Raw genomic sequence first — 24,145 nt, 5'->3', positions numbered from 1 at the left:
GGGCTCCCTTCTCTTCCCTTCTGTGGCCGTCCTCACCAGTGACCCACCTTTGTCCAGCTCCCTCGGGCCTTCTCTTGGCGAAACCTATCTCCGGGTACCCTGACCCTATGTGGTATGCTTTCCTGGTGGATGTAGTGAGGGGTCGCACCAAGATGTGGTCACAACCTCCGGTCTTTGGCTGAGGAATCTGTTGCCTCCACCAATTTAGGTTCCGGTACCCTGCTCTGCCAACCCTTCACCCGCAATCTCCTGGGACTATGGGGTTCCTTCTGTCCTCGTGTCTCTGGGCCTTTCTCTGTGTTCCTGTTCCCTTCTTTCCTTTCTTTCTTCCTTTGCTGTTCCTTCTCCTCTCTGCTGTTTCTGGCCTCCACTCCAGGCCTGCCTCATGGAGCTGGGCCCAGACTGAGCCACAGCTCCCTGTCAGTCCTCTCTGGCTGAGCTCCTCTCCTCTTCTCCTCCTGACTGAACAGACCCTGAGCTAAGATGGTGCCCACCTTATATACCTCCCTCTCTGTGTGTGAACCCAGGTGACTAGCAACCAATGGGCTCCTACCTATGCCCAGAGACCCACCCCTATCTGCTCCTACACCACTGGGTGTACTTTCCCCTCCCCACTCCAGACAGGGACAGATGCTGTCGTGCCTGCACTCCTGTCTCGTGGGAGCACCGTTGACCTGTCCCTCGGAAATGGGGTGTGTGTGGTGCATGCAGCCTAACGAGTCCTGGTCCACACTCCATCCTTACCCGGGAGTGGAATATCGCACCTCTGGTTCGAGGTGCAATACCCCTGTAGCAGTCGAGCCCTCGGGGTGCTACATTCCCCCATGGTAAATCACAGCACGTCCTCGGGCTGGAAAAGAGCAAAACAATTTAAACATACAAAAAATTTTAGAATGCATTCGCATATAAGACAATAACTATTAACCCATCCCTTTATGGGAGGCACTTTTCTCTTTTTAACGTTACTGGTACTCTTTTATCATATAAAACATCACATAAAACATTTGCATTATTACTCTAGCAGCATATAAAACTTTTTCATTATAAAACACTCGCAAGGAAAACATTCTCAAAACTCATTCTTGAATCCTGGCCGCGGTGCAACTTGTGACCAGGTGCTCGATCTTCTTTTTAAGTGCAAAAACTTCAGTAAATTTGTAAACTGGAGGGACTCTCGGTCCCGAGGTAGACGTTACAGTCTTTTTATAAACTAGTAGGGGGCGCTTTAAGAAGCGCAACTATTTACAAAGGATTGGCCGCACTCAGTCCTCGGCCAGTGGGGATAGGGGAATGGCTGCTCACAGTCTTCAGCCTGGTTAGGGATTAGGGGCACACAGGTAACAGTCCCTTTAACAGTTCCACACCAGTCCCAACGGGGACCACACTCCACTCAGCAACAGTTTCTATACCCTTACGGGTAACTATGTACAGTTCCACTTTACCATTCACTGGTAACGGTGTCCTCCTCGCTCTTCCAGGTAGTTTTCAGGTCCGTCCGGACCCTCAGGGTAGTCCATGTCTGGGCGGTACCGCAGTTCCTCCTCCGTTAGACGGTGGACATGGAGGGCGTACAGTCCCTTTGCGCCCTTGTGCCGGGTGTAGGTGACCACGTCACCGGGGTACAGGTCACGTCCGTGATGTCCCTCCGGCAGGTGGCTTTCTACGTCTCTCCTGGTGACGAAGACGTCGGTGTCAGCCTCCGGGGGTGGCACCGCCAAGGCAGGGGGCGCTGGTGGGGCAGCGGCGCCCGGGTGTACTAGGCCCTGCGTCCCGGCCTGTGACGTCTCCTGCTTTACGGCGCCCGGGTTCAGAGGGCACAGCGCGGGGCGGGGCGTGTCAGCGACGCTTGCAGCCTGAGGCCTAGCTGGCGGCGGTGGAGGCGTGGTATCAGGTACGGTCCCCGGGGCTTCGGGTCCCGCAACGGAGGGTGGGGGCAGGCTGGTGGTCTCAGGGCGTGGGGTGGTGTCGTCCCCGTTACCTGCCTTTGTCTTGACGGCCTCCTCCGCGGCGTCGTCTGCCACCGCCGGTCCCTCTTCTCCGCGCCCAGAGGCAAGCGCGCTACTCGGTCCTTGCGGGGTCCTCTGCTGGCCATCTTCGTGCTGCCGGGCCAACTCCTCTCTCCACCCGGCAAACACATCCCGCTGCGCCTGGACCATCCTTCTGTTCAGGTCTTGCAGCGCCGCACGCGCGCAGTCCGGGTCTCTAGGCATCTGGGCCAGCAACTCTGTCAGGCTGCAGGCTGGCTCAGCTTGCAGCAGGCTGCGGGCCAGGGTGCTGGTGGGGTTCGCTGCTCCCTCCATCTCCGGGTGCAGCAGGTCCAGACTGATCCAGGCCGCGCCCGGCCCCACAGTTTTCTTTCCTATCCGCCCCCATGGGGGGTGGTCTTGGGGGCATCTGCTGACAATCACCCTTAGGGGCAGCCCCCCCCACGTTGATGGACATTTCCACTGCTGCACTCATAGTTGCTGGGGGCAGGCCTCTTCTTTGGCGCCACTCTGGGACCTGGCCCACGATGGGAGGCGGCTTCCTGCTGTCTTTTGGTGCGCACATAATGGCATCCGCTCTGCCAGGGCGGGAAAAACGGATGAAGATGGCGGGAAACGGTCCAAGATGGCGTCTGATGGCGGAAATCGGCTCCGGATGGCGGGAAACTTCGCCACAGGTAAGTACAAAAGTCTTTTTCAGGCACGCAGTACCCGGTGGTTGCAGGCACGAAATCCTGCCGACTACGCCAAAAGTTGACGCACCCCCTGGGCCTGTGCTGTGCAGGGGATACCCGGAGCCAGATCGCTGGGGGTTGTAGTCTCCGTGGCGGTGACCCGGTCCGTGCCCAGGGCGGTCAAACCAGTGGCAGTCTTAGTGTAATAACAAGTGTCCGACTACGCCACCCGTGGATTGCGGTCAATGGGGACCGCCGCTGCAGGGCAGACCGCTGAGGCTGGTATTATGTGTGCAGCTTAGAATGGGATGACTCCCCACGGGAGGAGTATAGCCTTAGGGCAGTTAGTGTGGAGATGATGGGAGTGATGGTGTGAGCGTCCCAATACTGAAGGTGCTGGTGCGGCGATGAAACACAGAGACGTGGGGTTGCAGTTTCCAATGCTTTACTCACAGTTGTTATTCGTGTCAATCCTGCAGGCGATGACTGCCCAAGCCGTGCTGCGTCCACCAGGCAAGGGGCTCGACCAACTCCCAGGCAATTCCAGAGCATGGCACGGGGCTCCCTTCTCTTCCCTTCTCTGGCCGTCCTCACCAGTGACCCACCTTTGTCCAGCTCCCTCGGGCCTTCTCTTGGCGAAATCTATCTCCGGTTTCCCTGACCCTATGTGGTATGCTTTCCTGGTGGATGTAGTGAGGGGTCGCACCAAGATGTGGTCACAACCTCCGGTCTTTGGCTGAGGAATCTGTTGCCTCCACCAATTTGGGTTCCGGTACCCTGCTCTGCCAACCCTTCACCCGCAATCTCCTGGGACTATGGGGTTCCTTCTGTCCTCGTGTCTCTGGGCCTTTCTCTGTGTTCCTGTTCCCTTCTTTCCTTTCTTTCTTCCTTTGCTGTTCCTTCTCCTCTCTGCTGTTTCTGGCCTCCACTCCAGGCTCGCCTCATGGAGCTGGGCCCAGACTGAGCCACAGCTCCCTGTCAGCCCTCTCTGGCTGAGCTCCTCTCCTCTTCTCCTCCTGACTGAACAGACCCGGAGCTAAGATGGTGCCCACCTTATATACCTCCCTCTCTGTGTGTGAACCCAGGTGACTAGCAACCAATGGGCTCCTACCTATGCCCAGAGACCCACCCCTATCTGCTCCTACACCACTGGGTGTACTTTCCCCTCCCCACTCCAGACAGGGACAGATGCTGTCGTGCCTGCACTCCTGTCTCGTGGGAGCACCGTTGACCTGTCCCTCGGAAATGGGGTGTGTGTGGTGCATGCAGCCTAACGAGTCCTAATCCACACTCCATCCTTACCTGGGAGTGGAATATCACACCTCTGGTTCGAGGTGCAATACCCCTGTAGCAGCCGAGCCCTCGGGGTGCTACACATGCTCTCTCCCCATCCTGGTACATGCTCTCTCCCCATCCTGGTACATGCTCTCTCCCCATCCTGGTACATGCTCTCTCCCCATCCTGGTACATGCTCTCTCCCCAACCTGGTACATGCTCTCTCCCCATACTGGTACATGCTCCACCATCCTAGTTCCCCATTCTGGTACATGCTCTCTCCCCATCCTAGTATATGCTCCACCATCCTAGTTCCCCAACCTGGTACATGCTCTCTCCCCATCCTGGTGTATGCTCTCTCCCCATCCTGGTATATGCTCTCTCCCCATCCTGGTATATGCTCTCTCCCCATCCTGGTACATGCTCTCTCCCCATCCTGGTACATGCTCTCTCCCCATCCTGGTACATGCTCTCTCCCCATCCTGGTACATGCTCTCTCCCCATCCTGGTACATGCTCTCTCCCCATCCTGGTACATACTCTCTCCCCATCCTGGTACATGCTCTCTCCCCATCCTGGTACATGCTCTCTCCCCATCCTGGTACATGCTCCCTCCCCATCCTGGTATATGCTCTCTCCTCATCCTGGTATATGCTCTCTCCCCATCCTGGTATATGCTCCACCATCCTAGTTCCCCATTCTGGTACATGCTCTCTCCCCATCCTGGTATATGCTCCACCATCCTAGTTCCCCATTCTGGTACATGCTCCCAGTCGTCCCCCCCATCCTGGTATATGCTCTCCCTATCCTGGTATACAGGGCTGTGGAGTCGGTAAGCCAAACTGCCGACTCCTCAATTTCCATGACTCCGACTCCACGACTCCCTCATACACGGCTCATGTGTAAGTGATAAATTTACTGTAGTACAGATTCATCTCAGCTAAAAGTTCAGACCCTTAGATCAGGAATAGGACATTTATAGGACATTTCATAACTTTCCCAAATTCTTATGAAAAAATATTGCCCACAAACTGCATTGAACTATTGTACCCAATTTATTATATATTTTAGGAGTCGGTCCATTTTATACCGATTCCACTAAAATGGGCACCTACTCTAAGACTCCGACCCCACAGCCCTGCTGGTATATATTCCCCCATCCTGGTATATGCTTCCCCACCCTGCCTGTTCTGCTGTTCTTCCATCCATACAAAAAAAAAAAATACTCCTACTCGCCTTTTCCCCTCTCCCTTGCAGCGCATCCTCGAACTGCCTGGAGGAGTGTGGCGCCGGAGTTCGCACCTGCGCATGCATGAACTGCAGCGCCACACTTCTTCAACCTCACCAGAGATCATGGTATATGTCCTAATGACACCGAAGATGGCAGTATGCAGTCAGTGCTTACGCACCCCATGATCTCCAGCATCACAATCCTTTATCCTCATCCTTCTCCCTCTAACCTGTAACGTCTGATGTGTTCTTCTGTCTCTGGCCAGACAGCGCAGGACCATTGCGTGCACAGTCTATAGAGGCTTCGGACAGACGGACACATCCCTGATTATATTATAGATAGCAGTCAGTCATGTATTCTCATATAGACTGTATAGGGCTGTACCTAGGGGAAGAGGAGAGGCATGTGACCTGGGTACAGCCGTCAGGGGGTGCCTTCGGGCCACCTCATGTGGTGGTCAGAGGTGTCTCACAGGCAGCTGCATTTTGCCGCCCCCAGAGTGGGATTCGACCGTTCTCTGAGCTGGCTGTGGAACTGACAGTCCATCAAAGAAGGGAGCTATGTGTGGGCTCATACTGTATATAGGGAGCTATGTGTGGGCTCATACTGTATACAAGAGGCTATGTGTGGGCTCATACTGTATATAGGGAGCTATGTGCGGGCTCATACTGTATATAGGGAGCTATGTGTGGGCTCATACTGTATATAGGGAGCTATGTGCGGGCGCATACTGTATATAGGGAGCTATGTGTGGGCTCATACTGTATACACGAGGCTATGTGGGGGCTCATTCTGTATATAGGAGGCTATGTGGAAGCTCATACTGTGCATAGGGAGTTATGTGGGAGCCCATACTATATATAGAGGGGCTCTGTGGAGGCTCACTGTATCTGGGAGGCTATGTAGGGGCTCATACTGTATCTGGGAGGCTATGCGTGGGCTCATACTGTATCTGGGAGGCTATGTGGGGGATTATATTGTATCTAGGGGACTATGTGGGGGCTCATACTGTATCTAGGGGCTATGTAGGAGCTCATACTGTATGTAGGGGGTTGTGTGGGGGCTCACTGTGTAAACAGTGCTATGCTGTGGCTCATACTGTATCTAGGGAGCTATGCGGGGCTCATACTGTATCTAGGGAGATATGCGGGGGGCTCATACTGTATCTAGGGAGCTATGTGCCGGCTCATACAGTAAATAGAGGGATGTCAGCATACTTAATTCTGATCAATATTAAGTCATACAATTAATATATTTTTTTTTTATTATTTTGTTAATATTAATATTAAGCAGAATTAATTTCAGCCTATTGATTCGGCCTCTACAACAGTCACGGTCTCTCATGTGGCCCCTCGGGAACATTAATCTCCCACCCCTGCTCTATTATATATAGAGCTATGTTATGTATAGTGCTGTACATAATGGAAATTTTTTTCGCCATTCTCTGTCTATAGATGTGATCAGAACATCTGTGTGTTGCTCACATGACCTATCACATGATCTATTAAAGGGGGTCATTTTGACATGTCACGTGATACATCGGGTACTTGGGGGGGGGGGTCCACACCTTCTAAACTGCCCAGGGCCCTGGCTACTCTTAATCCACCCCTGGTGGCAGGCCAAGAAAAACATCAGAAAGGCAGAGAAGAAGAATGGTGAGATCAGTCAAGGACAATCCTCAGATCACCTCCAGAGAGCTGCTGCATCAACTTGCTGCAGATGGTGTCACTGTGCATCGGTCAACTATACAACGCACTTTGCACAAGGAGAAGCTGTATGGGAGAGTGATGCGAAAGAAGCCGTTTCTGCAAGCACGCAACAAACAGAGTCGGCTGAGGTATGCAAAAGCACATTTGGAGAAGCCAATTTCTTTTTGGAAGAAGGTCCTGTGGACTGATGAAACCAAGATTGAGTTGTTTGGTCATACAAAAAGGCGTTATGCATGGCGGCAAAAAAACACAGCATTCCAAGAAAAACACTTGCTACCCACAGTAAAATTTGGTGGAGGTTCCATCATGCTTTGGGGCTGTGTGGCCAATGCCGGCACCGGGAATCTTGTTAAAGTTGAGGGACGCATGGATTCCACTCAGTATCAGCAGATTCTTGACAATAATGTTCAAGAATCAGTGACAAATTTGAAGTTACACAGGGGATGGATCTTTCAGCAAGACAATGATCCAAAACACCGCTCCAAATCTACTCAGGCATTCATGCAGAGGAACAATTACAATGTTCTGGAATGGCCATCCCAGTCCCCAGACCTGAATATCAGTGAGCATCTGTGGGATCATTTGAAGAGGGCTGTCCATGCTCGGCGACCATCAAACTTAACTGAACTGGCATTGTTTTATAAAGAGGAATGGTCAAAAATACCTTCATCCAGGATCCAGGAAATCATTAAAAGCTACAGGAAGCGACTAGAGGCTGTTATTTTTGCAAAAGGAGGATCTACTAAATATTAATATCACTCTTCTGGTGAGGTGCCCATACTTATGCACCTGTCAAATTTTGTTTGAATGCAGATTGCACATTTTCTGTTAGTACAATAAACCTCATTTCAAGGCAGAAACATTACTGTGTCCAACAGTTATTACATATATCAAACTGAAATAGCTGTTGCAAAAACACCAATTTTTATAAAACATTAAGCTTAAGATTAATAGGGGTGTCCAAACTTTTTCATATAACTGTAAGTATCTCAAAATTCTAGTGAATCAAGTTGTTCCCCAGTTACAGCAACAGCCTAATTCAAATGACCTTTATTTCCAACAAGATGGGGCCCCTCCACATTATTCAAGAGTGGTCCGCGAGTATCTTGATGAAACATTTCCTAATAAATGGATTGGCTGAAGAGGCCCACTTGATTGGCCGGCACGTTCACCAGACTTGACCACAATGGATTTTTTCTTTTGGGGAGTACTCAAGGACAAAGTTTATAGTCGAAAACCAAAAAGTGTCAGTGATTTGAAAAATTACATAAGAAATGAATACCCAAAGAGACTTGAGCAAAAAAGTTTGTCGAAACATAAGAGGCAGACTTCAAAGCTGTGCAAATTGTAATGGAAAACAGTTTGAGCACCGGCGTTGATAAAAGGGCTTTTGTATTATTGTTCAGAATAAAATTTAATTGTCAATATTATGCTTGTGTTAGTAAATATAATTTTATATATAAATCAAAGTAAATGTTATTATTTTCTGGCCACCTACTTTTGGACCACCCTGTATGTGTATATATATATATATATATATATATATATATATATATATATATATATAATGATATATAACTGCATATATATATATATATATATATATATATATATATATATATATATATATATATATATATATATACAGTATATATATAATTATACAAAAAAAGAAAAATGAATAGATCATTTTCTGATGATAGTTCCCCACAGGTATTCGATAGTTGGATAGCAGATTATTATCACCAAAGGTCCCAAATCTCTAAGGCTAGCCCTGCAGTGAGGGTGTCAGCAAGGAGCAACAGAAGATGTAGTAAACCAACAGAGCAGAGATGCACTTAAAAAGTTCTAGCACACGTCTCTCTTAGGCCATATATATAGTCCAGAGGCATAATTTGAAGTTTCTGGGCTCCAGAAACCTAAAATTCGTAACAGCTCCCAGCTACTTTGCGACAGTTGTAATACTGCTGTCTACTTATGTGATATTGGTGACTTTGGGACACCTCAAGCACCAGTTCTGCTACCAGTACACTCTCTGTTACTACTTTCCTAATGTCAGCCTATTACATACATCCAGGGCCAGGACAAGGGGAAGGCAGGGTAGACACAAGCCTAGGTCGGTACCTCCTGCCTCCCCGATGGGGGAGCACTTTGGAAAAGAAACTGACACTTCTGAATGCCTGCAGCCATCCCAGCACCTTCCTCTGGCTGTGGGCATTTAGCAGAGTGATGGCCGGGGTGCAGGCACTCAGGTAAGCAGTGTCAGTCACTGACACTGCTCACCCCTCTCTCTACTTGCACCCCACCGGTCGCTCACTCCCTGCACTCAATTGTATTTGACAGATGCAAATACAATTGATATCAGTGCCGCCCGGGACAGGAGCAGAGGAGCTGTATTCAGTCCCCTGCTCCGCCGGGAACTCCAGCAGAACGCAGGCCACTGCCGCCCTGTGCACTGAAGGAGATGGCGCATACAGGGGATGTCGGATGGCACAATGCAGTGACGTCATCGCACCATCCAGTGCCCACTGCTGTACCAGAGAGAGGAAGAGGCAGAGGCTTGACAGGGAGCCGGGATTAGACGAGTATAAGCTTTTTTTATTTTTTTAAGTCCCCATTTATTGGCAAAGTAAAATATCACAAGAGGGGCTGACTGTGAGGATGAATATCGCTATTTGTCTCTTTTATTGTGTAAATGGTCTGCAAACAATGAATGATTCTATATATACCTTTGAAAACACACCCCCTTGTTGAGCCTCACCCCTAAATATACCACTTTTTAAAAAAATTTTGCTGGTATTTTTGTGAGAAAAAGGTCTTTTCTAGTGGAAGTGGTCATCAGAGCGAGAGGAGGGTGGGGTTATGGGACCTGTTAGCTTCGTTTCCAACCCACTTCTTTACTTGGGGGCTAAGGTTTCATTGGGGGGGCATTATTGGTTTCATCTGCCTAGGGCACCAAAATACCTTGTCCTGGCCCTGCATGCACCCATATCATGTTAGAATTGCAGCGCTGGGGTTATGGGTTCAAATCCCACCAAGAACGACATCTGCAAGGAGTCTGTAAGTTCTCCCCATGTTTGCATGGTTTTCCTCCGGGTTCTCCGGTTTCCTACCAACCTCCAAAGACATACTGATAGGGAATGTAGATTGTGAGCCCCAATGGGGACAGCAATGAAGATGTATGTAAAGCGCTGAGGAATATGATGGTGCTGAATAGGCAAAGGATAATAAATAAGTAAATGTATATTGTCATTCCAAACATGGAAGAATTAATCTTTGTACCCCAATGTGACCTATCTGTTTCTATGTGCTCTGTTATCCACATACACAAAAAATTGCATTTGCCGAGGCCACATACAAACTAAAAGAGGAAGGTGGACTAAAACTAAATAAGACCTTTGTTCTGACATGTAATAGGGACATCAGAAGTTATAACATATGAAGTGGAACAAATTGAACCTAATAATATTTTTTTATTTCTATAGCGCCAACATATTCCGCAACACTTTGCAATGCAAAATTTCCAACAGGACCCCTAACTATCATGGATCTTTAATTGTATTGGTCCTCTTATGTGGGCTAAATGGACCTTTTGGGGGTCACTAGGCACCATTGCCAGGGTGTGACTGCAACCCCTGCACCCACAATAGCTATGCCCCTGACAATATGCACAGAGTTGGCATCACTATACAATCTCAGCCTTGCGGCTCACCAACTTTTGCGAAAATACAACTCTGTAACTGTGAGGGGATGCTGGAAGCTATAGTTTTTCGGCAGTAGGAGAGCAGCAGCTTTGAACACACTGCACTAGATGATACATTATGGGGTACATTTTCCATTGAAACTCATTGTCTAGGTGAAAAAACAACATTTTTTTAATTCCCAGTTTGGACGAATGTTTTCTAGAATTTCAAATTTAAAAATATTGTTGCACAGATTTAAAAACAAAAAACAAATAGTGACCGTTATAAAACCGTTACAAAAGTCAAAAAGTTTACAATTTTTCCTGGTCATCGAAAGGCTTAAGGATTTATATGTGGTTTCCTCTGGATTATAAGCCCTGCACCAGGCACTATATAGAGAAAAGACACAAGTTCTTTTACTTACCATTGTACCGCAGACCTGGCCTATGCCAATCACCAAGAAACAGAGCCATGTGAAGCGGCAGGCGGCTTCCATGCTGCGTCCTTGCCCCCTTGTAAGTGATAAAAGTTTGCTGTGGGCTTGAGCTAAAGTAAATATTACAGGGATGGTCAAATGGTCATCTTGGTGTTTTGCAAGCAGCTGTGATTTCCTGCTGTTCCCTTCTGTCTCTCTAAGCACATTACAGGCAAAGGAAAGAATTAGCATTTAATTATTAACCACGGATCTGGTGGGCGAAATTGTAAGCGGTGTAAATTTTGCAAAAAAATAAGTCTAAAACTTAAACAGCACAATGAAATGTATATATCCTTGTAATATCCGACTATATAATAGGGCTATGGAGAAGAGAGAATATATATATATATATACACACATAGATACATACAATAGTACACATGAAAATAAGAACATTTTTAATATTTTGAAGATATTAAAGAAATCTGCTTCTTTCACCTCATTGATTGAAATATTTCAGTGATTTTCCCATTACTGAGATGACAATTGGTGCACATAAAGTTCTATGGAGAACTGTAGCTGTTGTTTCAGGAGAACTTGCAGCAGAATATCTGTCGGCGTCTAGCTCATCCTCTCTGCATAGAAATTCTCCTCTGGGAAATTAAATATACAAATTGTTCTGGAGGGTCTCTTATATTTACCTATTACACAGTGAATTGACCTATGTAATGCTTCATTTCACCTGCAGAGGAGCTGTTGCCAAATGAAAAACTTTCGGACTGCCCTCCCAGAGTGTTACTGGATCCTTCTGGTAAAACGATATTGTACACTGTGAATAACCCCTTTAAGAATTCTCTTTTTTTTTATTGAGATGATCACACTTGCATTTATCTTATGGCTAATTCATTTTGTGATGGTTTTGAAAATACTTCATTTGTCTTATTATCATTTTTAACCCTTTAACTAGATTTACCACTGGAAAATACATCCCCCACCTTGTGTCTCAGCTCCTTTTCCCATCTTTTGATACTGACAATAACTTTTCATGACCCTTTTATCGAGAAACACGAAAAATCCATTTAGAGGCCTCATCGTGTCCTATGATTGTATCGGTTCAGAGTAACAGGACGACTGATTGCCTATATGAGACGATACAATGTACCGAGACCTCTTGTAATGGCCATTGCAGCGTGTGGAAACTGCAAACAGCCTAATCACGGGTCAATCAGAGGCTCCAGGCTCGTTATGGGGCCGGCTCCTAAATGCAGCACAAGGATCAGTCCCACGTGTGAGCGCAGGCATCTGCCAGCCCCACAACAGCCTCTAATGATGCCGATCTGCGTCAGTACTGAGCGCTAATCTTGACCCCCTGAGTTCACATATAGGATCATGAGCAAACTGGAAATGCTGCTTTAGTCATTAGCGGTGAATTTCCCAGACTGCAGACTTGATGAGGGCAACTCTTCAGGAATCCGTGTGCTCCTTCTATAGGGAAAGTGCCATCGTCCTCGTCTCAGCAGCTAGAATATCGTCAGCGCGGCACAGACAGTAATGACAATGATGAGAGTGACCTCAGGTCTCCGTTCCACAGATCATCCCACACCACCATTCAGGCTCACTTCACGTCTATCAGAGTTGATGGACATCTAAAATCCATATTGGTTTCATAAGTGAAAGTTGTAACCGTAGCGATAGAATTGTAGCAAACAATTGTTACTATTGTCAAAATAAATACAAATAATTTAAAGGCATACGTACCATGATAAATGGCACTGTGGGACCTCACTAATGTGTGTTTTTTTTACATAGGCAATAATGCTGAGGATTTGTTACAATGTCTCCCATTACACAGAACCAGCACATAGGAAGTGTTAGGGCAGTGGTGGATTCAAGCTTTCAGCAGAATCATCAGCATTCAGACATTGTGGGAGAATCAACTGTTTTGTTTGTGACGTTCCACAACATGTCGTATTACAGAAAGAACTGAAAACGTACAAAAGAAGTCACACAGTACAGTATTAAAAAAACTTTAAATATTAAGACGTTCCTTCTGGTATATGCCCAACACAGTCCCTCCACAGTATAAGCCTGCAGCTGTTGCAGTGAAAATGGTATCCTTGCCCTGATGGAAGGCTAATGTGAAATGTGGATGACATTGCTCTAGCCTCACCCCATTTCAAGCACCATTTCCTGAAACTGAAGCTTGGGGGAGGGTTATTTGTTATCATGCCGCACCCCCAGTCTAAAGGAAGAGTCAGGCGGCAGTATAGCTCAGACGGGGATCGCAAGGCAATTCACGGACTGGCCGTCAGCTCTCTCAACCTGAGCGTGACTGCATGTATTTCTATGCAGCTGTCAATCATGTGTCAGGAGAGCCGACGGCCAGTCCGAGAATTGTGTTGCGATCCCCGTCCGAGTTATATGGCCGTCTAACAGAACGGAAAAGGCAATAGACAGATGAACAGTAAAGCACTAACCTTTTAAAGTTGTACTAGTATGTAGGCGCAACTCTATATACAGCGTGGCTGGAACAATTAACATCCACCGTGTCTGCTGCTCCCTGCAGCCGCTGCTCCCTGCAGCCGCATTAGTCTAAACTGCGATATCATCCAGATTGGAGGTAAGTGATTAACTGGAAAAAGTGGAAATAGCCATAGGTGTGCAGCATAGTGCCGGGTGCTTCAGTCCCTAGGTTGTAAAATCCGAAAAAGCATTTTAGGATCTTACAGCCTATGTATTGCAGCACCCAGCACTAGGCTGCACACCTATGGCTATTTCCAATTATATTATCAGAATTTTACAGAGGAAGGGGTAGTGAGTGGGTGCTAATCACATCCCAGACATAATAAAAGGCTACTCTAGGAAGGATCTTAGATTAATCTCACAAAACTTTAACGCCAGGTCCCATCTTCAATCTTTGCATATCAGTTAAAGAGGATTCGTGACTTGCCATAAATATGTAACTTTTTTACTTGGCGTAAAAGCCGCTGTTCTCCTGAATCCGGCAATGTTTTTCTTTTGCTCCTACGTCTCTCCATTTCTGAGATACGGCACCTTATTCCTTGTATGTAAATCTAGCATTTAAAGCAATGTAGGCGTGGTCTTGAACTAGTCTATGTGGGCGTGTTCTTGAGGACCACACCTAGTTGTTAACAAGACCACATTTACATACATGGAAGAAAGGGACGTATCTCAGGAACGGGGAGGCGCAGGAACAAAAGAAAAACAACGCCGGATTCAGGAGAACAGCGACAATTATATTAGGTAAAACAATTCCAGATTTATGGCAAGTAACAGATCCTCTGTGAAGCTGTGCTATAGTGCCCCCTCACTGTCCTGGTACACAAAAGCTACACAAAGAAGTAATTACATATCCACAAGTGTGAACTAACAATACAATAATGGAACGGGACAACAAAGCTAAATAATCCTTCATTCTGGTTCAATTTGCTCTAAAAAAAAATAAGATGTCCACATCTTACTCCAGGTTTATTATGTATGTTAGACACTGAGCATCACTTAAAGGGAAAGGGTTATAGCTTAGTTGAAATGGGGTAGGGGTTAAAATGAGCCACATTTAGCACAAAAAAAATACATCAATGTACAATGGAAGCCAACCAAAAGACTGCCCAAATGTTGGCAAAAAGTAGAAAAGAGCTGCCAAAGGTCCTAGCAAGAGCCACTATGATAAATTTGGTGCATCCAGTCTAATTCTAAGCTTTATAAACTGCAGACAGTATTAATGTCTCTGCCCTATTGTCTCCTTTGCAGTTAGATTTTGCTAAGACCTTATCCATATTGTCCATTAAACAAAGGAATTCCAGCACAGATCGTACTATTTACTTTTCTATACACTGAAATTAAAGGCAACAATTGCTGAGGCATGAAGTTATAGCCTATATACCCTCCCTGCAAAATGCCACATGATTTATTACATTGATTCTCCTTACAATGAATCTATTCACAAAGACATTTCGCAAAGACAACAATGTGCTACCATTTTTAACCAGCAGAGGTCAGCACTTCAGTAACTTACTAGGATCACTAAAATCACTAATAGCATTCGCTGCACTCACTGCCCTAAATAATAACAAACCCTATAATTCACTGTGTATTGCCTCTATCTGGGGTAGTTTAATAGTTATAGTTTTCTGTATACATTCTGTACCCATTATATGTACAATACAGACCAAAAGTTTGGACACACCTTCTCATTTAAAGATTTTTCTGCATCTTCATGACTATGAAAATTGTACATTCACACTGAAGGCATCAAAACTATGAATTAACACATGTGGAATTATATACTTAACAAAAAAGTGTGAAACTACTGAAAATATGTCTTATATTCTAGGTTCTTCAAAGTAGCCACCTTTTGCTTTGATGACTGCTTTGCACACTCTTGGCATTCTCTTGATGAGCTTCAAGAGGTAGTCACCTGAAATGGTTTTCACTTCACAGGTGTGCCCTGTCAGGTTTAATAAGTGGGATTTCTTGCCTTATAAATGGGGTTGGGACCATCAGTTGTGTTGTGCAGAAGTCTGGTGGATACACAGCTGATAGTCCTACTGAATATACTGTTAGAATTTGTATTATGGCAAGAAAAAAGCTGCTAAGTAAAGAAAAACGAGCGGCCATCATTACTTTAAGAAATGAAGGTCAGTCGGTGCGAAAAATTGGGAAAACTTTGAAAGTGTCCCCAAGTGCAGTTGCAAAAACCATCAAGCGCTACAAAGAAACTGGCTCACATGAGGACCGCCCCAGGAAAGGAAGACCAAGAGTCACCTCTGCTTCTGAGGATAAGTTTATCCGAGTCACCAGCCTCAGAAATCGCAGGTTAACAGCAGCTCAGATTAGAGACCAGGTCAATGCCACACAGAGTTCTAGCAGCAGACACATCTCTACAACAACTGTTAAGAGGAGACTTTGTGCAGCAGGCCTTCATGGTAAAATAGCTGCTTGGAAACCACTGCTAAGGACAGGCAACAAGCAGAAGAGACTTGTTTGGGCTAAAGAACACAAGGAATGGACATTAGACCAGTGGAAATCTGTGCTTTGGTCTGATGAGTCCAAATTTGAGATCTTTGGTTCCAACCACCGTGTCTTTGTGCGAAGCAGAAAAGGTGAATGGATGGACTCTACATGCCTGGTTCCCACCGTGAAGCATGGAGGAGGAGGTGTGATGGTGTGGGGGTGCTTTGCTGGTGACACTGTTGGGGATTTATTCAAAATTGAAGGCATACTGAACCAGCATAGCTACCACAGAAAAAACTTTTTGACAGTTAGGGTGATTAATGAGTGGAACAGGCTGCCACGAGAGGTGGTGAGTTCCCCTTCAATGGACGTCTTCAAACAGAGGCTGGACAGACATCTGTCTGAGATGATCTAGTGAATCCTGTTTTGAGCAGGGGGTTGGACCAGATGACCCAGGAGGTCCCTTCCAACTCTACCATTCTATGATTCTATGATTCTATGACAGCATCTTGCAGCGGCATGCTATTCCATCCGGTTTGCGTTTTGTTGGACCATAATTTATTTTTCAACAGGACAATGACCCCAAACACACCTCCAGGCTGTGTAAGGTCTATTTGACCAAGAAGGAGAGTGATGGGGTGCTACGCCAGATGACCTGGTCTCCACAGTCACCAGACCTGAACCCAATCGAGATGGTTTGGGGTGAGCTGGACCGCAGAGTGTAGGCAAAAGGGCCAACAAGTGCTAAGCATCTCTGGGAACTCCTTCAAGATTGTGGGAAGACCATTTCTGGTGACTACCTCTTGAAGCTCATCAAGAGAATGCCAAGAGTGTGCAAAGCAGTCATCAAAGCAAAAGGTGGCTACTCTGAAGAACCTAGAATATAAGACATATTTTCAGTTGTTTCACACTTTTTTGTTAAGTATATAATTCCACATGTGTTAATTCATAGTTTTGATGCCTTCAGTGTGAATGTACAATTTTCATAGTCATGAAAATACAGAAAAATCTTTAAATGAGAAGGTGTGTCCAAACTTTTAGTCTGTACTGTATATATATATATATATATATATATACACACACACACACACACACACACACACACACACACTCATATATATATTTATTTATTTTGTTTTTACTTTTGTTTTGCAGAAGAGCAAAATTTATTTTTGTTAATTTGACACAAATCAATGATAAAGGGTACAAACTGCAACATCAGATGTGCATTCTTTAAAGTTTTGGACTATACATAATTTAATTAATAACTGTTCACCCTCCACCCCTCTATTATGATACACCTACCACTTAAAGGCAGTGTTTCTGACCATGCTGACAGTATAAACTTACTGGATAGCCTTATTGGGGATGTAGTCCCTATAAAAATCACACCTTCAAGAGTATCCGTAATTTACATTTTTCTTTCATAAATCAATAATACATGTGAAAATAAGTAACTTTGTAATCTATCTTATCAAAGAAATCTGCTTCTTTCTCCTCCTGGACTGATCTTTCATTCTCAACTCATGGGTAAAATCTATATTCAGTGAAGGCATATTTTCCCATTACTGAGATAGGAGATGATAGTTGGTGCTCATGAGGTTCTATGGAGAACTGTAACTGTCATTTCAGGAGAACTTGCAGTAGATTGTCTGCGTCTGCCTCCAGCTCCTCCCTTTCCATAGAATTTTAAAAGCACCAACTGTCATCTCCTATCTCAGTAATGAGGGAATCTGTTTTACAGATTTTACCCATAAATTGAGAGTGACCGATCGGTCCAGGAGGTGAAAGAAACAAATTTCTCTGATAAAAATATATTACAAAATTGCTTATTTTCATGTGTACTGTCAAATTATGTAAAAATAATAAATAAATGACAGTTACTCTCTAAGTGTTATAGTAATTTAATCAGGTATGCTAATTAGGGTGCTTGGTGCACTCTTGGAGTGGCCAAGAGACCCAGTGCACCATTCTGCCCACTGGTTTCGCCTGCTCTACCTCCTGCACTGGTTTTTGTCTTGCCTGGAGACAGCACTGTCTACAGGGAAAGCCCAGGCAAGCCAGCATTGTCAATCACCAATAATGGAGGTGGAGAATGCAAAACCAGTAGACACAACTATGCAGGTTGAGCCTCCTGGCCACACCCAGGGTGCACTGAGCAGCCTAATTAGCATTTCTAATTATAGCGGACCTGTCATCAGATCAAAAGGGACCAATTTTTTATCATATATTATTTCTGTTGCTCTCCTAAGTATTTTTTGAAGATTTTTTTTTTCATTTTTTTTTAATCCCCCAAATGGTTTTAGAGATACAGAATATATAGTGCTAATTTTTATGGTCTTTGCACGGGGGCGTGGTTCACGGGTAAATTATGCAGAGCAGCCTAAGGACACACCCCAGAGGATCCTGTGGAGTAAAGACCATGAAAAGTAGCAGTAAATAATAAAGTGTCTGGAATCGTATGAAGATTTAAAAAAAAAAAACATAAAAAAACAGAATACTCAAGAGAGCAGCAAGAATAAAATAGGAGCAAAAACTGGCAACTTGTGACATGGTGGCATTGTGACATGGTGACAGGTCCTCTTAAAAGTCCAGTTTCTGCAGAACGGAGGATGCAATATTTTTAGGGACTATAAGACTATGTACCTAGTTTATACTGTCAGTTTTGGTTTAATGAGGCTCTGATACTAGGAAAAAAGTGTCCAGTTTTTGCTCATATTTTATTTTCGCTGTTCCTCCTGAGTAATTTGTTTTTATTTTTTTATTATTTTTTTATTTTTTTTTAAATCCACCTTGCACTTTTTTATTTAGTGTGCCTAATATGCTAATTTTTACAATCTTTTCTAAGGGGGTGATGCTTACATAATTCTCTGAGGGTCTTAAAGCTGCTCTAGCTGCTCTGCATGAATACACTATGCGCAATGCCCCCTTAGTAAAGACTATAAAAATTAGCATACTGGGCACACTTAATAAAAAGGCCCATATCTCTGGAACCGTATAACAGATATAAAAAAAAAACTTGGAATATTCAGTAAAGGAGCGGGAATAAAATAAGAACAAAATCTGCCCACTTTTGACCTGGCGATAAATCCTCTTTAAATAAGGTTCAAAATGAAGACAAAAGAGCGCTTCTATTAAGTCTATTTAATAAAAACTTAATAGGATCCAACTGTTAATAAAAAACGAAACATGAAAAAGTCCGAGGGGGGTGAAAACTTTCTCTACCTTTTATTTGTGCCATGAAGATACTGTATTGTCTGTAGATGAATGTATAGTTTCATGCTGTTTTATTCTATACATCTATCCTCTTTATCTTTCCACTTTCTTTTAATTGCATCTTGCAAGCCCCAGCAGTAAAGCCTCATGGATATAAAGAATAACACAATGCGAAATAAATGTCCCTGCAGTGTAGTATTATGGGGATACACGTTGCATCATACGTTATTATTTTTTACATTAACATCAAACATCTGCACATGAAACACATATGCCCCTTTAAATAGGTTAAAAGGAATTATATACCATCTTAAAAAATGTTTTCACAATAGTTTCATTAATTAGAAATAAAGGGGGACATTTACTAAAGACCAGTTTGAATGCGCCACAAACCAAAATCTAGGCCAGCGACGTGCTCATGTAGATTTTCACTATAATTTACATCAATTTCTGGTATAATTTCTTGTAAATTTTCAAGGCCACAATAGGCTCTCTCTTCTCCATTAACTTACCTGCATTCTGATGATAAGGAGATGACTCTGCTCATTCTGTCCTAGTCTATACAGCAAAGCTACCAAATGATCAGAAAAGAATAGAAAGTGTCTGCATTTTTTGGCTAGAAATTTTAATTTTTTTATTAAAAACTTTTTTTTTATGGATAGTGATAAAAAAAATTAAAATCACCAAACCAGAAAAAAAGAGAATACATTTATATATTTTTGTGATTATGCTTTCTTTTTAAAGGAAGATGACTCTGCTCATTCTGTCCTAGTCTACACAGCAAAGCTACCAAGTGAGCAGCAAAGAACAGAAAGTATCGGCATTTTTTGGCTGGAAATTTTCATTTTTTTATTCAAAACTTTTTTTATGGATAGTGATAAAAAAACAATTAAAATCATCAAACCAGAAAAAAAATAATACATTTCTATATCTTTGTGATTATGCATTTCTTTTAAAGGAAGATGACTCTGCTCATTCTGTCCTAGTCTATACAGCAAAACTGTTGTCCAAGTAGTGTCCTTAGCTGCCCATTTCTCCAATTAGAAGTGTTACTTTTGTAGCTAGCCAAAGCAGTGTGGACTATAAAGTTCATTCACAGCAGGTAGCCCTAACATCCTAACTCTTAGTTGCCAGAATCTCCTATGTTTGGACCACATCTTGACATTGTTGCAAGACCTGGTCATCACATGTGATTTTTTTTTTTTTACTTGGCATTGTAATCTGGAAGTCATCTGTATATTAATTTTCGCCCCCAAAATACTTTTCGCATTTCTTCATATTTACAATATAATTTGGTTGTAATTATTCTTAATTCCAATCTTCAGTCTAGGAAAGGAAAGGTCTTATTTCACCTTTTGGGGTTCTTCCCTCTCCCTTTGAATGATCGCAGCATCGACCCTAACCCTATATTCCATCGTCGATATTGTTGGGTGCTGTAGTGTTCAAAGCTCATACCATCCATGCTGTATCTAAAAATCTAGAAAGTCTTCTCAAAATATTACAGGTCGGAATAGCAGAGCATTAAATCCTATCAGTGTTTTGACTTTTTTTTTTTTTTTTGCAGATCCAGCTGTTAATGCTCGAAGAAGATGGAAACAGTGGAAAGTTGACAGCCGCAGAAAGCAGTCGGCATGAAGGGGTTAAAAACTTTTCTGCCTGATATGCACTTCTCTCAACCCCTTCATTATTTTTGTTGTGTTGATATAGACGCACGTTCTCGGCTTCAGTAATATTTACCCTCCTGAAAGGCTGTAATTGGAGCCTCGCCATACTTGTATAGGATGATATTCCTGCACGACTGCGTCCTAGCCTTCATCCGTTCTTCCCATTCATTGACCTCCTAAACAAACTGCAGCTGGCGCGGTGACGACGCTCCATGTGGGTGTTTATGGCAGGCATTGTGGAGGAAGAACGCAGCACAGGCATTGGAAATGTTCTGGTCCGTTCTTCTAAAAATAGGGGGTTCGTTCTTTTTTTTCTTTTTTTTTTTTTATAAATGCTTGCAGAACAATGTCTAACTTCGTCGTCCTGATAACATATTTCCTTTCTGGTAATCAGCAGAGCTTTCCTTTCTGCGATAAAGAATATGTGGGATCTGAAAAATGTGAAAAGAAATACCAAAAAGGTTGTTTGTAACCGGCGGTCATAAGAAAAGAGGGGGCTCCATAGCAAAGATCAAATTGGGCCCTATAAAATGATGGCTAATTTAAAGGGCCTGGTTTTTAATACCTTCATTACCCCCTTAGAACCAATTCTTCACCCTCTTTGTGAGGGTAGAATAGTGGGTCCTGCACAGGTTCCAGCACCTAGGGTAATGGGTCTCATCTCTCCAAAATTACCATAGTACTGATATCACAATTGAAGCAAATGGATACCATCGGAGAAGATGTTTTTGCTGAATTCCAAGGTGCAGGAGGGTTGCAATGTGGCACTTTATCCTTTCGTTTAGCAATGCTCGAGCGTCCTTGTCTACCATTCAAGATGGAACAGGAGGTACAAAAAATATGACTGAGGAAGCAACATACAGAAAACACACAAAAAAAGAGAGAAGAAAGGAAGGAGTATGGAAGTATCTATGGATACTTCTATGTAGAGAATTGAATACGTGGCCAGAAGACTATGTTTCATTATTCCAAAAAATCTGCTACAGTAGATGCCTGAGATAGTAATCAGCCAATGGTTGACCCTAATGATTGTTAATTAGAACCAAATGCAAAAAAAAAGCCAAAATTTGCTTTCTCCGAAAGGTATAACATTTCAGTAGATAAATGTTGGACGATATAAAGGAAATTATATAACATGACAAAGCCTTCTGTGGTGATGGATTGGGGGTATCAAACATTACTTTCACATCTTCTGTAGATAGTGGAGCAAATCTTGGATGACCTTGGGATCCGTGGGATAGGGCATCAATGAATGATTGGTCAGGGTCCCGCACGCGGCACCCCCGCTGATCAGCTGTTATCGGTGCCGCCGGCCGCAGGCCGGAAGTGCTCACCTGCGGGGCTCCGCCATCAAGTGGTAGTGGCCGCCGCGGTGTACTGCACATCCACCTCCCATTCAATTGAATAGGAGGCGGATGTGCAGTACAGTGCGGAGGCCACTATCACTTGACTGCGGAGCCCCGCTGGCGAGCACTTCTGGCCTGCGGCCGCCGGCACCAATAACAGCTGATCGGCGGGGGTGCCGCGTGCGGGACCCCGGCCGGTCATACATTGATGCCCTATCCTATGGATAGGGCATCAATGTAAAAGTAGTGGACAACTCCTTTAATAAGTTGCGAAATTCACAAATTTTTGCTCATCTAACTATAATATATTTTTTTATCTCGACAACTCCTTCAAGAAGAGCAGCTCTGCAGCACAAACTGCTGTGGTAACGAGAATTACTGTGAGAATGCTTTTGAGGATATTTAGGTGGAAAATTCACAATATGAAAATAACATTATGAATGTAACACACACTCACTCACGGGTAACAGAAAAAAGGGACAACCTACTACAGGGAGACACCGCACCCACACTCAGACTAGAAAGATCCTAGCTGCACAACTGAAAAACTCCACCTTGGACCTGGCTCCCTAAAAGGCTATCGAGGGGTTTCTTGCACCTCCTAAGGAACCAGAGGGGAGTCCGGAACACTGCCAACAAGAAGAGAGGAAACTATGCAGGAAGATACGAAAACCCAGGGTGAGAAAATTAAAACATGTTCATAAAGGGTGGACAGGGAAAGTGAAGAAGAGCCAAAAGTAAATGGAACAAGTATAACCTCTCAGAAACCTAAAGAGGTGAAAGGAAGAGAAACTGAGAAGGAAAACAGGCTCACTGCAGGAATTCAACTGGTGTTTACCATGCAAGTTAAACCCCGTAGCTGAAGGGCTGGAATTCCTAAATCGAAGTACACCTACAGGTATAGTCAGCAAGGAAGTGCAGTGAAGGGTGAACATATAAAACCCATCCTAGAATTTGATAGGGCAGATCAAAACAGGAAAATGGAAAACACCTGGAGAGGAGCAAACCAAGAAGGAGGAAGAAAGACCATTAGAACTATCAGATTTGGACAGGGAAGAAAAAGAAATAGCTCAGCAGACAGGGGAACCAACAGGTCAGCGGATCGAATCCCCAATCCGAGCCATGACACATATATATTTCTGCCAGAAAGAACAAAGTGGGACAGCTTTGGTCCTATTTCAAGGGAACCTGTCAGCTAGTTCATGCTGCCCAAACCACAATCAGTATGAATTATTGACATTTGTTGTGTTATTTCAGCAGGGTATGTTTTACACTGTGATATTTCAGCGAAAACAAGCTTTGAGAAGCCGGCAGGGAACTATGGCCCCAATCAATCAAGACCAGTGATTCTCTCACCAGTCTAGATGAACAGGAGTGATGGAGCGGATGTTCCTAATTCATTAATAGGCTTCTGTGTGTGGCTCGCCAGAAATCTTGCTCTAGTCCCTGCTGAAGTAAGATTTGTGCTGTAGCACACGCCATCAGTTGTCGTGAATTTGATGTCACCACACACCGTCACGCCACCATCCTGTCTCAGCTCCACCCACTTTGTCAGACCTGGGGCTATAGTGGTGTGAAAATGCTAGAAGTCACATTTCTTTGTGCAACCTTTGTTGCGCACAAACATTGTTACTATTCAAAGCTTTATTTTTACCAGAAATCTGGCAAAAAGCTTTAATGAATTGCCATTTATGTGTCTCGGAAGACTAATCCGAGGCCGATCCCTGTTGGCTTCCCCTTGCCCCATGCGCCTAGACCGACAGGTCACTCCTTATGTGTGAATATAGGGAGAGACCTATGAGTCTATGGGAACATGGCAGGAAGAAGAAGCTGGGGAGCAACCTTGGACTAGTCCCAGTCCGTCTTTTCAAAGCTTCCTTTCTCTGAACCGCCACAGTGATTTAGAGGAAACCGTAAATGGCTGCGGTTTCTGATTCATGCTACCCTTGGTTGCTACCCTGGGTTCCTTTTCAG

At 44.4% G+C, this 24,145-nt stretch overlaps 1 protein-coding gene across 1 annotated transcript in view; it reads right to left on the bottom strand.

The window, feature by feature from the left end:
- The window catches only part of HGFAC (HGF activator), a 135,006-nt gene extending 123,806 nt beyond the window's left edge, over positions 1-11,200 (bottom strand). The window contains exon 1 of the mRNA XM_073647610.1: positions 10,981-11,200. Coding sequence (XP_073503711.1) covers positions 10,981-11,052 — 72 coding nt within the window. The 5' untranslated portion in view covers positions 11,053-11,200. The remainder of the gene's footprint in view (positions 1-10,980) is intronic.
- Between the last annotated feature and the right edge of the window lie 12,945 nt (positions 11,201-24,145).

Source organism: Phyllobates terribilis, unplaced genomic scaffold, assembly GCF_046119375.1.
Source record: "Phyllobates terribilis strain yellow unplaced genomic scaffold, ASM4611937v1 Scaffold_1__5_contigs__length_1240528914, whole genome shotgun sequence".
Lineage (NCBI taxonomy): Eukaryota > Metazoa > Chordata > Amphibia > Anura > Dendrobatidae > Phyllobates > Phyllobates terribilis.
Note: the sequence above shows the minus strand (reverse complement) of the source record. Positions and strands in the feature narration are given on the sequence as shown.